This window comes from Amphiprion ocellaris, chromosome 5, assembly GCF_022539595.1.
Source record: "Amphiprion ocellaris isolate individual 3 ecotype Okinawa chromosome 5, ASM2253959v1, whole genome shotgun sequence".
Classification (NCBI taxonomy): Eukaryota; Metazoa; Chordata; class Actinopteri; family Pomacentridae; genus Amphiprion; species Amphiprion ocellaris.
The window spans coordinates 33,639,114-33,655,883 of record NC_072770.1 but is presented as its reverse complement, the minus strand read 5'-3'; the positions used below and the strand labels follow the sequence as shown (position 1 = coordinate 33,655,883).

General features: G+C 38.7%; 1 protein-coding gene across 2 annotated transcripts in view; it reads right to left on the bottom strand.

The window, feature by feature from the left end:
• Nucleotides 1-1,000: 1,000 nt before the first annotated feature.
• The window catches only part of poc1a (POC1 centriolar protein A), a 52,097-nt gene continuing 36,327 nt past the window's right edge, over nt 1,001-16,770 (bottom strand). For both annotated transcript variants that reach the window (XM_023284641.3, XM_023284642.3), the window contains exons 10-11: nt 15,225-15,497; nt 1,001-2,414 (exon numbers count right to left, since the gene is read on the bottom strand). In XM_023284641.3, coding sequence (XP_023140409.1) covers nt 2,304-2,414; nt 15,225-15,497 — 384 coding nt within the window. In that variant the 3' untranslated portion in view covers nt 1,001-2,303. The remainder of the gene's footprint in view (nt 2,415-15,224; nt 15,498-16,770) is intronic.

The window sequence follows — 16,770 nt, the reverse complement described above, 5'->3', positions numbered from 1 at the left end:
GTCCTCACAAAGACAGAGGTACAGGAGCACACACACCAGCTTAGCAGTTATTGAACCCACTCTTTCAGCCCCTCCTCCCCTCCACTAGGGCTCCTGGCAGGCCGTCTGGTTGAGGCCCATAGTAAAGGGAGCTGTTTTCTCTGGCTGGAGTGTCTGTGTGTGTGTGTGTGTGTGTGCGTGTGTGTGTGTGTGAGAGTGTGTGTGTGTCTGTGTGTGTCCGCGGGCCCCAGACAGGAAGGAAGAGAGTGGGCCCGGCAGCACAGCTCCAGAATTCCGGTTTTGTTTTTCTTCTTTTTCCATCAGCCTGAGCTGGGTCTTAAAGAAACAGTCATTAATATTTTCCCCTCTTAATGGAGCTGCACGGTTCTCTCAGACAGACTGAGGTCTCCATCATAGGACTCAGTGTCGCTCATTACTTTATGATCTTATTACCAGTTGGTTAAATACAAAAAAAGTATATAAAGTAAAATCAATGAATAGTTAGGGCTCAGCTAAATCTGTTCATCGAGAAATCACTGAGTGCGTGTAAGCACAGCACCGGGCTCATTTTCATTGAAGCTTCTAAAAATAAAAGTACTGATCCAGCACCAGCGGTCAGGTTACATAAATTACTCGGGGGGTGAAACATGAGGATTTTGGACACAAGCAGGGCCAGGCGCATTTAGCAGCCACCTCCGTGCTTTTGTAATAAATCATCACTCAAAATCTGGCAAAGAAAGGGTTGAAAATTAGTTGCCGTGAGCAACGGATGACACAGCTCACAGCTCATGGTCTTAACATCTCTGCTGAGGACAATAAAGACAGGAAAGTCATGATTTCTCCGGTAACTTGTTTGAGCTCAGCGGACCAGAGGATGAAGCAGTCTCTTAAAATGAACCTGTGACATCACCAACTTGGCAGCGATTATGAAAACAAACTCTGTCGCTCGATACACAAACAGTGCTCACTGTTAAGAAAGTGAACCCAGAATCCCTTTATCAACTGACTTCATGTCAAAGTCCAGAGTTTAAAACATTTATTAAGAAGTATACACAATAACTTACTGTCAGTGTATAAAAGTTTAGACACAAAATGAACTGGGACAAATTAAAATGATTATCTTTCGAACGGCATTAAAAAAAAAAAATCAAAATTTGACTTAGAACCAATACATACAGCACTATTATTATTCTAATTTAAAGTCTGAGGTGGATGTTTCTTTCAATTTTTCTTATTGTTACTGATTCCCTTGAATCTTTCTTACTTCCCCAGCCTTGTCTATGGCACTAAACTCAATGACCCCTTGGAAACAACGAAGGAAGTTAGGAAGTAAACAAGGTGCTTCACAGGTGCTCTACAGAAAATACATACATCCCTGCAGTAATAAACGAGCATATTATTCAGTGCGGCTCACTGATGTGTTTTTAACAGCTGTTGGACAACAATAGAGGTCTAGGACACAGAGGAATGAGCTACATCGAGTTTTCGCCACACAGACAATACCTGTTAGTAGCATCAGTGCATGGTGGTTTCAGTCTTGGGATCTGCTGATGACAACAAAAATACAGACTTATCTTTTAAAATGACCCAGAACTGTCTTAAACTTACCAGCTTGGACAAAGAGTTTCTTCATGTTGGGGAAAATAAAGGCACTGTGTTGCTCTGTGATGACTGCCCGACTCGATGATTTAAAAAGCACAACTACTAATGATGGAAGACAAACAAAAACCAGTGAATCTTTGAAGAATGAACCCAGTGAAAAATACCAAATTCTGGCTGATTGTCATTGTTGTCATTGTTCTCTATCTGAAAAATGACAACAAGAATGATGACTCTGCCGATGAACAGTTTGGTAGTTTACATACATATATGGCCTTTTCTACTGATGTCATTCTGAGCAACACAAACTGAAACACCAATGAATGCACAGTGCATAGGCAAGCATGAAAGTCCCCTGCATGTGTTGTCACTTTTAAACAGGCACACACACTATCTCTCACACACACACACACTCACAGTGACTAGTAGCTGCAGGTCCTTTGTCAGCAGAAAAGAGACTGCGCGCTCAGCACTGCTGTAGAGGAACTTCTCTAATATTCACCTCCTTCTCTTCTGATATCTCTTTGTGAAACAACCAGAAACAGTACATCAGCCATCAGCAGTGAGGCTCAGTGTGCATTTAAGGCCCGGTCCTTGCTTTGTGAGTGAATGAAATCTCAGATTTGTAACAACAACGCAATGCGTAAAGTTCTGTCTACGGTGTTGATGTGATCATGTTCCCCCCCCCCACACCACAGCTCAGCCTCTCTCTGATGCCGCCATCTTTAAGCCTCCTCTCTCCTCTGGAGATGTAAACCGATCTCCATTTGGTTCTCCAAACATTCCTTGAGCTTGTCCTCTGTCAGCGTCAGCCGCTGCTCCAAGATTGAAACCGTCTGGATGGAGGAGGAAAGAGGAGAGAAGAAGGCAGTAAGGGCAAGACAAAGAAAGACGAAGGGAAGGAAGGGATGGATAAGGGAGAAAGAGCATGTTAGCGAGGGCTGTACAGAATCAGACTGACAGTAATGACTATATAATGGCCGTGTTTGTGTGTGTTTGAGACAGATGTTGTGTATGCAAGACAATCCAGCTGATTATCGTAGAGAAATCTGCTGCTTGAGCCCAAAACACTAGAGTCTCTGTGTCTGGCACGCACTCTCTCTTGTTCTCTTCCTCTCACACTTGCATAAACACACTTACGCACACAGAGAAGACAACAAAGTTGCTTTCCGATACAGCACGGGCATGTGTGGGTAGTGAGATCACAGTGCGACATACTTTCCCTCTCAGCATCCTCTAACAGTGACAGTATTTGTTGTGTATTTGTGCTTGCACATTTGAGCACTGTGTCATCTGAGCATGTTTATCAGAGGGGCCTCCAGGTGTAGTTTCCAGGGGTGCCACTGTCTGAATGAGCAGATTACCGAGAATAGAACCGGGCTTTATTTTATCTTGACCTCAGCAGCCGTATCAAGGCAATAACTGAATCAGCCTTTTATGATGAAAATAAATAGCAAGAACTTGAGGATTCACGTCCACATAAGAGACATATTCATACTTGCAACAATGAGAAGGACTGAGCACATTACTACTATTATTTAATCTTTAGACAGGCTTGTAGTTATAAAAGTTCTGGTAAATGCTGCTGCTGTAGTTTATAAACCACCTAATGTCCTTGGGTGAAAATATGATTTTAAATGCCTGAGGACAACTGAATAATGCAGATTTTTTCTAGGCTGTTTACAAAGCAGTCATATGTTTGTTCCTTGCATCAAAACCTGAGATGAATACTGTGAAATAAGTTCTTAACTAAATCTGCTCCCATTTCTATGGAGAAAAATACCTCTGGGATTATGCCATTTTGACCAACTGTGCATTCACAAAATTGAGAATGTGATATGTACTGAAACCTCATTCATTTTTACATGCAGCTCTCACAGAGCAAAGCTCAACAGGTGGAGCAGGGAGTGCAGATGGCCCCCCAAATGTACAACATAATGGCCAAAAATGAATGCACATATTTTTAAAAATGTTCATAAAATACAATAAAATAGCTCCACCAATAACAACCTTGGTAGATTTCTGGGAATTAATCATTTTAAAATCATCCAAATGGTTAAACTGCATTTACCATAGCAGCAGGATCCTGTTAATAAATGCACTACAGCTATAGCCACTTTTAAAATTTACTCATTCATAATTGCACAGAAAACCCATTTGCTTTTTTTTGGGTTGCATTTTAATCTACTTTCCATAAATTTATTTTCAGGTTATTTATTTTTTTTTATAAATGTCCTCTGTGTTTGAAAGATACACAGACAAACTTTCCTTGGCTTGCAATTCCAACTGTGTAGCCGACACGAACAACGATGTCAGTCTCTCTTTAATTCATGATGAAACAAGATGCTAAGGCAGTTTTTCTACTTTGAATTTAGCATTTAGTAAGCAAACAAAAATGCACACAAGTGGCACAGAGGTTCAAAAGACATTTTAACTGAACGCAACAACATAAATCTTGCAAAAATCAAGCAAAAAACTTGAATGAGTGAAAACACCAAAGTGGCAACAGTTCCCTCTGCATCTCTGACATAACTGTTTTACTGAGCTAATGTTGCCTGGTGACAAACACAATCCCAGCAACTAGGCAGTTTTGAATGGTAGTGCTTGGCAACAAAAACTTGGTTTAGGGCAGGAACAATCAAACAACAAACACTACATCTCCAGACGAATGAGGCTTTCCAGACTTGGACCGGTAAGAGCATGTCAGTATGTCAGCATGTCTTGACCTGTAATTGTATGGTATGTCGCTCCCTGTGCCAGCAAGTGTAATTTAAAAATTGCTAGAAAGCAGCACAGAGATGAGTCACTCCCCAAGCAGTGATCGCAATACAACCAGCTGTGGATAAGACAGGATGCATGGGTGGAGAGATGAATAGCCATGAAAACTGTAACTAATTCAGACCAAAGGTTGTCAACTTCCACAAAGGTGTAAATCACTTGATCACTGTTCTCTCAATTACAAATAGAAAGTAGAAAGACAGGATTCATGCCTGCCTGTCCTGCTCTTAATACAAACACGTCTGATTTGATCTGCTCATAGATTTGCCTCTCAAGCTGTGATGGTGGCCGGCAAATGTGTAGGGTTTATTAATCCATATCTATTCCAGCGCAGGGTTTCTTGATATTAGCGGTGGGTATGAAATATCAGTGGTATTTCTTATTCCTGCAACCAAACGTTTTGGTTTCACTTTGGCTCTCTGTGCCATCCTGCCAATCACATTAGTTCAGGTTTTCAGAGAAATTACTGCAAACCACTTCAACATCTCAAAACTTCTATTTTAATCTTATTACTGAGTACTGCGTTGACCTCACTGTGCCACACGTACAAACACACAACCAGGCATGACTAACCAAACGTATAGTGATGAAGGAAATGACAAAGATGATTAAATCTAGATAACCACTTAAGTCATGTTTCCGTTGTATATTTTGAGGTACTGCATGAGATAAAGTAAGTTTTCAAAAAGTTTTTCCCCCAATTTTGATAACACCAAAACTTGTATCACTTGAGATGGTCTTGACTTAAAAAAACAACAATTGTTAATGTACTTAATGTGAGATGGAAACACCTTTTTCAAAAAAGTTCTGATGTACTGAAGATAGTCAAGCATGGCAAATTACAGCCGGCATGACAAAAACTATTCTTAGATACTTTTATCCTTTTCTCTCAAAGTTCTATTTGTTCTTCTTCAAGGTTTTCAGCCAGGTGGCAGACAAATGGTTTTCTTTCCGGCTTCTTCTATCTGTTTATTACAGCCATGTGTAACTTAGCCTAAGCAGCCACATTCTGACGACACTCTACAGTCCAGTTTATTGGCTCCAAAATGAATGGAAACAATTTACATTTTGTGTTTTCATTTAAAGTTTGCTTCAAATTGACAATCACATGGAAACACAAGTAGAGTCTAACATACGCATCACACGGCAATGAGTCCAACAGTATGTGGGCGAGTGGTGTTTTCTTTTGGGTCATCGAGCTAGATAAGATGCTATTTCATGCATTATATGAGCACTTGTATTTCATTTTTCCTCCCTCCCTCAGCCTGTCTCCATTTTTCAAATCAATACTACCCTGTTTATCTCATTAACCTGATACAGCTACCCGTTGCTCAGCCCAACCAGCTACTGGTGTCTCTGTGTGCGATTCTGCACGTGTCCCCAGGCAGCAGCAACATTATACAGGCCTATAGTTTTCATCTGGAGTGGAAACCAAATCTTTATGCTCCTAAAAATAGAGCGAGCTGTTTTTTCTTTCTTTCCAGAACACATTATACTCTCCATTGCCCCGAGCATTGCTGGCCTCTGTTACAAAGTCTCAGAGCTTTGGTATGACCCATGCTACAACAGTCTGAAAGTCAAGGGAAGGCCAAATGGTGCCGGGTTGTAGGTGGTAAAGTCAATTCTTTCCTCTAAATGTCGCTAGCTGAGCTACTAAATATACCACTACTAAACATAAATACAGCAACACAATTAGTAAAATAAAAAATAGGAGTGGTGTTGATGTGAAATCAGTGTTAAACTAGGAAAGAATTTCCAAAAAGAAGAAAAAGCCTTACCTTAGTGTCAATATGGTGATGTTAGCCTGTTAACATGCTTTTAGCTCAAAGACCAGGTCAAAAGGACTTCAGTTTCAAAGAAGTAGAAACTTTTTAGCTCTGTGCAGATCAGGAGGATTGGACATATGTTGTCTAATATACTGACTGACACTGGATTTCTTAAACCAACACTATTATTGATAATTACTGATAATAATATACATCGGTCATTTATGTACATTTTTTCTGCACTGACACATAAGTCAAAAATTAAAAATTGTTAGAATTGTTATGGATTGTTGCTCGGGTATGTGCTGATTGGATTTAACAAGTTTAAAAAATACAGTACATCTGTCTATACTCACTGATGGTCAAACAATGTAAAGACCACACTGTTTCTAAAACAATAATGATTTTCTTTAGTAGTCATTGAAAGTATGTTTACTTCCTCATTCACTTGGTCACACAATGTCAAATGAATATTAAAAAATGACTCGGTAACAAGTTCACATCTTTCCCCCCCAACTAACAGTCCAAAATGTAGAAGATATTCAGTAGAAGGTATTGGCTTGTACATACATCAATGCCAAAGTATCTGCAATAAACAAACACTGGTTTACATGCCGGCTTGACAAAGTTAACAGATTGGAAAGAAGTAATGCTTTCTAATGTAAACAGAATGTAGAGTGGAGCCCTCTTGTTGCCATTCAACAAATTCTATTTGATAAAGTCTCTGAAAATCTATTTGAAATTCTTTTTAATATTTCATTACAGCTCAGAGAAAGTAAATGAAATGGCTTGGGTGCAATTTTAAGAGAAATTGCTTCATTCTTCTACTGGAGCAGGAACTATAAACATGCAAATCAGATGTCTTCCAGTTCCTTAGAATCAAAAACGCCAAAGTGAGAATTTTGCAATTCTTCAAACAATGTTGCATAGGGAACAGAGGTTTCAAAAAAATCTACAATCCACACTTCAAATGTAGAAACTGACAATAACTCAGGGAATGTACAGGGACGTGTTTCTTTCACTTTCACCTAAAGTTCTTAGCAGCTCAATTCAAACTTCTCTTACAAGAATATGACGTTTGTGTTGTTTATCTGTTCTGACACACAGATAAGGTTAGGAAATCAAGATACTCCGGTAGTTTGGGGGAATTACAGAGCCAGACAATGTTGTTTCAAAGAAGCCAGCATTATTAAATCATTGTGTTACAGTTTGTAGCATGAGCCATATCAAAGCAAAGCAAGTTCACAAAATACTTTTTAGCAAACAACCGTCTAAATGTCTATGGAAGAAGGGAGGACGCTGCTGCACTTTAATTACTAAATGAAGCCATTATTCATTCAAGATTCCTCATAATTAAGAGGGAGAGAGTGAAAGAAGAGGATAAATGTGGGCACTGCAGGCTTAGTGTGAGATGTGTAAGAGTGATGGATTAGAAGAGGGAGAGCACTATGAAAAACAAAGCACTCACAAGCTGTTTAACGGGAAACTTTGACAAATAACACAGGATAATTACTATTTGAGCTGCTTTTTCCCCCTCTTTCTCTTCTACAATGACAGCTTAGACACAGAAATGGAAGTACAGATAAGTAAAGTGGATGTTGATAATTATTTGATTTCTTTATTTTATTTTCAAAGTGTAACACATCATCTCTTTTCTTTTACTCGATGGACAGTATACCCACGATGCTGGACTGTTATTCAACAATTAAAAATTAATCCAGTTTAGAGGATTTGTTTAATTCATCCCAAGGTTCCCATTAACTGCTGGGCCTTCAACCACAGTGTAATTCATCAGCAGCTGATCAAGCAGAGAAGATGTTTCTCTGGTATTGTGGTGTAATAGATGAATGAGGGTGGGAAGGCAGGTTGGCTTTTAGCTCATCAGCATAAATCAAACTCTTCATCTCAGTTGAAGTTAAATGTCCAAATGACTATGGGTCCTATTACAAATAATAAACTCTTTAAAACATGATGTTCTAAATTATTTTAGATTGTGCAGATATGTATCTTTTTTGAAATCCGTAAGGATTCTCTGGCCCAGTGAGCTCTGACGAACCAGAACATCAAGAACTTTAGAGTGAATCATATCAACCGATTTCATTTCTGAATGTATATGCTAAAATAAGCATTTGCCTCAAGAGGCACATTTTCTGGTTTAATTTCCACATCATGATCATCATCACTCCAACATTTGCAGACTTGTTAATGTTACCATCTCCCCTGCATCCACCAAGATTTCTGAACTGGTTCTCCCTCGGGATGCACTAAAGGGAGAAGTGGAGATTTGGGTAAAGATTTCTATTCATCGCATGGATCAGACTTTTACATTCTTTACCCAAGGCATCTATACTACCTAATAAATTCACCTCTTTATTTTTATTTTCCACTTTTAAGAGGGACCTGCCAGGGATGCCATTTGAATGCCCTTTTTGTTTATTAGACAATAAAACCATTTATAAAGCACTTAGTACAGCAAACTCTATATTTAGAAGAGCGAGATGAGAATTTGAAGCCAAACTTCTTTTGTATATCGATGAAATGCTTTTGCATTGTATGTCTTCCTGGTATTACAGACTTTTTTTTTTTTTATTTGGGGCCTTCTGATTAGAATGATTATTTTACTCTTGATCTAGCTCATAGAATTCCTGAAAACACAAATTGTGCCAAATGTAACGATGTATCAAAAGTCACACTGAAATATGCAACATGTGGAAATGCATTTTGCCTTTCAAGGAAACTTTGTGCAATCTACAGTTTACATAGGAATACTTTTCATATGTTTTTGAAAGGTTATACCATATAAACATTTACTTGTTTCAGTGTCTTTCACTCTTTCTTTTTAAAACATTAAGATCTGCTAAATCAGATTTTAACGTGGAACAGCAAAACCTATAAACAGCAAAGTTCCCAAGGTTGGTTTGCACTACTTAATATTCTGTTTATTCCAGGTCTGCTGTTGCAAAAAAAAAAAAAAAAATCTGTCACTGGTTTTATTCTCCAGAGATTGGCTGGTGCCAAATGGATGCCAGATCCTAAATTTTGTCTTCACATCTCACACAAGCTTCTACAGAAGTCCCTTTTTCATAAACCATACTATGCAAACAATCCAGTTTTTATATCCATAGTGGAGATTTGTGCCCAGTTTTATTTACAGCTTTCTTAGTCTTAGATAAAATATGTCATAATCTTTGAAACAATCCCCACATCACTGGTACCACTCTTGTTTTCTGTTACTTGTAATAATTACACTTTTAAAGCTTTATACCTCTAATGTATAATAATGTAAGTAAGAAAGTGTTTTAAAATGTAAACATATGTAAATGTTAAAAAGTGTAATTTCAGATTAATTTCCTTATAAACTATCTACATTATGCTGAGAAATTGCAATGACTGTTAGGATGACAAATGTAATGTATTTAGTTATATTATACTGTTTATTACCTGTAACATTTATTCTCACCTTCATAGAAGACTTAGTTTCATATTAACTGTCTGTGCTCTTGCACTGTCCTGGCTTTTAGCTGGAATAATTTCATACTGATGGATATCTAGCTTTCATTTTTTTGTTTTGTGACTTTTTTTTTTTTAGGGAAAAGATTTTTAAAAAAGGGGAAACGTGACACATGTAAATGTAGCCTGATTTGTGCACAGATAATAAGAATTAAAAAATAAGAGAGAGAAAGAGGAGAAAGAAAACGGGTATGGGGGTTAAGAACTGGGCTGTGCAGACAAGTGAAAAGCAGCTAACACAGCAAACTGAGGCTTTGGAAGCTCTAGTTTAATGTTGAATAATTCATCATTTTCCCTCAGTCTCCTTGACTATTAGAGTTGCAAAGAGATGTAATAGTGAAAAATCATGCTGACGAAAAGACTTATTAAGGAGTAGGAATATAGTGCAGGAATATGTTGTAATCTCCACAGGATGGGCAGCGGTGAGTTAAGCCTCTGTGTAAACAAACACTGAAAAGAAATTAGAATAAGAGTGTTACATTATTTCTTGTCACATATTGTGCATTGAATGAGTGCATTCTGGTTGTTAATTTCAACAAAAAATAGGTTCAGCATGTCACAGAAAGACTAGTAAAGAGAATGTAGTTATCATGCCATGCATGTGAAGTCTGTACTTTAGGAAAACACGCTGGAACATAAAGTGGATCACATCAACTTGCAGTGGTCTGAACTATGCTTTCTGTAGAAACACCATTTTAAAACAAGCTGTGTCTGACAGATTCATCGTGTTCACATTAAGTATGAACAACCTTGTACCCACTGTGCAAGTTATTTATTTTACTGAATATAATGCAGACTTCTACACTGTTCCTCTTCTAAAATATAGAGAAACCCATTAACAAATAAAAAATACATGTGCATTTATGTATTTGCTTTATCATAAAATATAATTTGTACACATTTTAAAGCCTTCATTGCTAACATCCATCTTAATTAGCCACCAGTGTTTTTCTTCTGTGCCTTTGCTGCAGTATTGCTGTGTTTCTTTGCATATTATGACTGCTTGTAGGTCAGTGGAGTTTCATTTTTATTTATAATGTTTTTTATTATATAGTTTTATTAGAATCTGAAACCAGGTGTCTTTGGTTTCATCTCCCAGCCATCCAGGGCTTTTTAGCATGTCATACCTCCCCCATTCTCTTCGTCTCATTTCCAGTCTGTATATATCTGTATACCATATGATCAGCATGTCCCCTACTGAACTAACACTACTGGAGATCATTGCAAAGCCACACGGGAAGAGAAATTCTTTTTCCATGACAACATGGGAGATGAAATGTTGGCATAAGTGGCCAGAAATTTGCATTTATATGATATGTAACGAAAAGGAAAATTCTCCAGAAACCACCATGCATGATTTATTAATGACTAGAGTATCCCGCGATCCAATCTAAAAAAAAAAAAAAAAACATTGCCAAAATTTCCAGCACTGAAGAATGAAACCAAACAATAAAAGAGCCTACGAAGAAAACCAGATGCAGACTGTCCATCTAGTATCAGGGTCGGGGTATGTTGTAGCAAAATTTATCATTACCTTGGTCTCACTGTCGTGATAGCCTGGTTTTGACTGCACATTATCCACATTCCTCGGCTGTGGAGTGCCTGTTATCTTTATGAGAAAACTGAAACTAATGTTTGAAGGACAAATGCTACGATAGCTTGTGTTCTCTTGTTTGATTCTTTGGCCAGACCTCTGAACACCATCCTGGTGTATGAGTCCTTTCAGCTGAAATACTCACTCTGTGTGCCTCTTCTTTATTATTCCTTATTATACTTTAATAAAATGCAAAAGTCAAATACTGTTGCACCTTGATTGCTTTTTTTTTTTTTTTCACAGCTCATCCAGATTTCCACAACAGTAGGTACAGTAGACTTGAAAGGAAGAGGCTGGCACCACCCCGTGGGAGGGGTTAGTCAGCTGCCTGGCAGCCCTGGGCTGATATTAAACGCTCCCACATGCTTGACTGTAGCTTGATCAAGAAAGAAAGAAAGAAAGAAGAGCCAGTAGAAACCTTTGACAGAAGCACACATATACAAGGAGTGTTTCTGTGTCTCAGTAAGGCCATTAAGAATTTACACTTACTACCAGTGAGTGAGGCACTGAGCGCTGCCTGCACTCTTACATGAATGATGTATTTTCCTCAGGGCGCATAAACGTGCAGCTAAAACATTGTGTCACTCACACACACGCACACACACACACAACCTCTTTGTGCTTTCTCTGCTTCATCTCATTCAACTCCTCATCTCTGTGTCCTCTTGTTGCCCACTTGGTCTTTTCCTCCTCACTGTACATCTCTCACATCTCTTTCACCACATCATTGTGATCTTGTTTCTCTCTTTTGCTGATTTTCTACGCTCTCTTTTCCATTTTGCTCAGTTGAACTGTCACCTCAAATACTGTAAATTCTTTGCTGGTCCTTGGCAAAAAGAAAGGCTCTTGTACATGTAATTTTGTCTTGAGTCCTTTACTACTGAGGTATTTGTATGAAAGAAAAAAAAAGTTGCGAATGACTATAGGTACATTTCTTATGCTGCCGTAGTAATAAAAAATAGAATTTACAAGTTAAAAATGTACACATTCCTAATAAAAGATAGCCCAAAGAACACCACAATGACAAATTAAGGCAGTGTAACCAGCACCACTCATCTGGATGCAATTCTTTCAATCAGCTTAAGCTAATACTCAGGAAGAAATATGCTGCTATTACAAGACAACATCGAATACCATAAATATATACCTTTAATTAAACACTCCCCATTCAGCATGGATTAGCATATGATGTTAAATTTTAATGCTAAAAACTAATGGGTGATTCTGTATCCATCCAACATGCACAGCTGCACGTGTCCCACAGTAAAAGCTCTCAATGGGAGGGAAGGATTATGGTTTTTAATCACCTAGAAAAATCAGGGATGCACGAAATACTGGTGGTTGAAACGTTACTGGCCAATAAGTAAGAAACTGTAATGATTGTCATCATTCTGATAATGGAATTTTAGCTGATAATTACATCCAATCATGCGACTCATACTGTGAATGAAGAACACTGCTGCTTTGAGTAGTGATTTTAGCCTCTCTATTTTCTGCTCTCTGTGTGGCTGCATGATTACACAAGGGCAGGACTGAGCTCTTCTCACACAGAGTGGACAGCAGAGTGACTTTAGAGCACCGAGGCGACAGTGGAGAGAATTAAACTGACTTCGGGTGACACTTAATTCGGGATCACCATGGCTACAAAATCCAACAGTATCAAACAATTCATCAAACACCTGTTGAACAAGAAGAAGTACTTGAGTTATAAAAATGTGACATCTTTAACCTATAATTCACCCACAACCATGTTTTACTCTTTACTTTGCCATACAGAGCAAATTATACAAATGTGTGATTAATTATGTTCAATCTAAAAGCTAATGCTGGTTACATATAACAGTTAGGACCAGATCGCCCACTGTCCTCTCTATCAACAATGATTTAGCCAGTTTCACGTCAATGGCATGCAACATTTTCTAAACAGTGAAGCTCAGCTGCTCAGGGCCAGTATTAGTCCATTCAGTATCCTGTAGCTACATTGCAAGTGTAACGTATACGGACCATACGCAGAGCAGATGCCACAACACCACGCTTCATTTTAATCAATGAAAACGGCTACACCAGGTGTGTGACAAGTGTGTATGTGGTGCTTTTGTGCTGCTAATGTAAAAAACGAACAGTCTTCAATTTATAACACAAGCTGTGCACTGCCCTTTTACAAAGAAATAGTTCATAAAGGGTCCATATTTTTCCAAATTAAACTACTGGGTATAGGAAATTACTGCTTTGTATCAAACTGGGCTTCCACTTAGGAGTGATGATCACTTAACCGGCCTTTATTTGCCAGAACCACTTTACGGTTGCTTAGTAACTCTACAGAGTCCACTGTAGTCTATGTCAACTTGCCCGTATTACACAAACTTGGATCCAGAAACTGGCAACACAGCAATCCCAAAATTAAACCTCACCGTTAGCTTAGGGATATTTTGACACATCCCTAAGCTAACTTGCATTGTAGGTGTATCCAAAGATACGGTCAGCAGCACATCTGTGCCACAAATGGTCCACATACATGACATTCAGTGTAACCTGAAGGAAACCTGAGTGGAACCCCTCACTGGATGTTTTCCCTTTTCATTACTTTTCAACTTTGAGCCATGGTCAATGGTTTTACTGACAAGAATTAACAAAAAAAGATTTTTAAAAGGTCTTTGTTGTAAGTATCTCTGCTTTGTAAGATTAATATCAGTTATCATAGTAATATGGACCACAACAAACACAACTTATTGAAATTGCATCTCTAGCATAAAGTGTTCATTTATATCAACCTACCGCCGAGAATAAAAACAGCACATCAGACACATAAAAGAAGCAACAGGTATTTGGAACACCTTGCAGTAAGTTGTGGTTTGCTGTAGCTGCAGCCTCAAGCATTGCCACGGAGCTTGTAGTTCAAATATAAATCTTAATGCAACAGAAGCACTATTCTCCGTGAACGTTGAACGACTACCAAAGTTTCATTTCATGCTGGACAGGTCCGTCTGTACAAGGCCTAGAATATAACTGCGATTTGTTATCAGATTTTTGCAGCCAGAGCCTCACATGTTTAAACAACATGTGTTCCTCATGCCTCTCAGTGTCCATCACTAATTCCATTTATGAAGCTAAACAAAAACACACAACATAAAAAATGGACATAAATTGATAAGAAGCAGAGCCTTGGGAGTTTAAAGTGGTTGCCGTTATTATCTGTTCATAGCCCTGCATTTTCTGATTTGGTCCGTCTTTAAACTGTATCTGGACTTAACCAGCCACCAACACTGAGAACAGAGCTGAACCAAACACACCAGGACATTCTGCATGCATCTAAAAGACGGATTTCTGTGTAAATGTTTGTACAATGATTGGCAATAACTAAACCAATATATTACACAACCAGTAACAATCGTCCTTCTCTGTGCAGCTTATCGTTGCAGTTTGTCACCTGTTACATTGAGGTGTGTATGAATGAATGTGAAAGATGAATATTAGATTGTTAGTTCACCCATATTACAAAGACGTACTTTTCTCAACTAGCTGAATCTAGCCAACAGTAGCTTTGTTGATGTTTTGTTTCAAGCTTTTCCTTCAGGATCAATTTCATTCATGGTGCACACAGCATTGAAATTACATTTTAATAACTTAAATCTAGCTTTGGATAGGCAGTGTCCAAGGTTGTGATAATGCACAGATCTCACTGTGTACGGTCTCTGTATATCCCATCATATGTAGAGAAGGCTATAAATAAAATAGTAAAATGTGACTATAAATGTGAGGAATAAAGTCTAGCATAGACACACACCAGTGTAGTATCACTGCACCAGTTTAATGGAGTACTAAATAACATGGAAGGGTTGTGGGTTTGTAATACTTCTGTGTGTGCTTTGCTGAAACCATCACCGGCCTGCAGGTTGTAAAGTAAAGGAAGCTTTTGTTGTGAACAGTGTGGGTGGCAGGCACAGCCAAAGTACAGTACGTGCTGTCAGTCGTGAAAGATTAGCACATCTTTTGCTTACCTGGGTGAGAATATCCAGTTGACCTATGATGTGTTCGAGGGCGTTTGCTAGACCAGGGGGGACCCCTCCATCTGAAGCATGGGACTGTGATTCTTCCTGGCGTGACTGTTGCTGTAAACCTTGTGTCCGATGCGTAGAGGAGGAACTGACGCTGGGGTTTTTGTAGGTGTGGGAATGATTTGCTCTGCTGTGGCTGCCACTACGACTCCAGCTCTGAGTGTGGGCAGCACTTTGAGAGTCCTGTCTGCGAAAATGCTCTGCTGGTTCAGAGGTCTGAAAAGAGAGAGGGCAGAGGGTGAAGAGTTGTTGGAAATCTGATGCCTCCGTTGTGCTTTGGTCGTGACAGGAGAACCTTTCAATTGTAGGCAAGTGTGTCGTAAGTGCATTGTGTCATGTAGATTCTGCTTGGGTGTGCTATCAAACAGAACATGGTTGACACAATAAAACCAGGTTGTTATTCGTTCCATCTCTAACCCACATGAGGAACTTTTGAAGCAGTTTTACATTAGAAACCTACACCTTTTACTCATGTCACTTTCTGGGGAAAAAAGCAAGCTCTGAATTAAATCATCAATAAATTACAAACAATATAGCAACAATAGTATTAATATCAAATTTCCTGACAACAGAGTTGAGATTTACTTAGCCCATAAAAATATATATTACCAACAATCTGTTTTTATCACTGCTATGACGACCACATTTTATGGACTGAGTGTGTGGTCGATACCACAGACATTTGTGACTCAAATGTTTTTCTGTCTACAATATTGTTCATCTTGATGTTACCATCACATCCCTCTCTTTTTAATTAAGCTTCACAGTTTTTTATTGAATGTATGTAGTCATGTCAAGCTCTATGCAACCTGTTAAACTTGGTTGTAGTAAGATATTTAATTTGGGTTTTTAAAGGCGTCATAAAAATTTAACAAGCTCAGACTGAAAAACTCAAGATAAAAAAAAAAAACATAAATCCCCAAAATCATAACTAAATAGGTTTTGGGTTGATTCTCAGAATTTTCCTCCCATCAACAAATTATATTTTGGCACAGAAGTCTCCTGTCAGTTTGCCCATGTTGTGATGACTTCAGTGAAGCATAAACTCATGAAACACACATCCCACCATCCCCATGCCGATGTAACTACAACTATCCACAAATCTTAAGGTTTCTTCTCATTTCTGTCTTCCCACAGAGACCTCTGTCTGATTGTGGAGATTAGTGTGTATGTCTAACGTCTCTCCTCCCTCTCAGCGCGGGACACTAACTGTTTTACTCATCACCACACACCAGGAAACCCATTCACACTCAGCTAAACACAGCATCAAACTGTGATGCTCCTAAATGAAGCCAGATGAGCGGAGTTGTCAGCTGTCGCCTGGCTCGCCACTTTTGCCACAGACAGAGCTAATGCAAACTACTACAATAAAATGGGCAGTGGTTCCCTGCAGTCATACACAAAACGGTGACATGACTTCATATCTATTCCTCAGTCATCCTTAGTAAATTCTGACAAAACAAGCAAGAAAACGTCGGTGTCTCAGAAT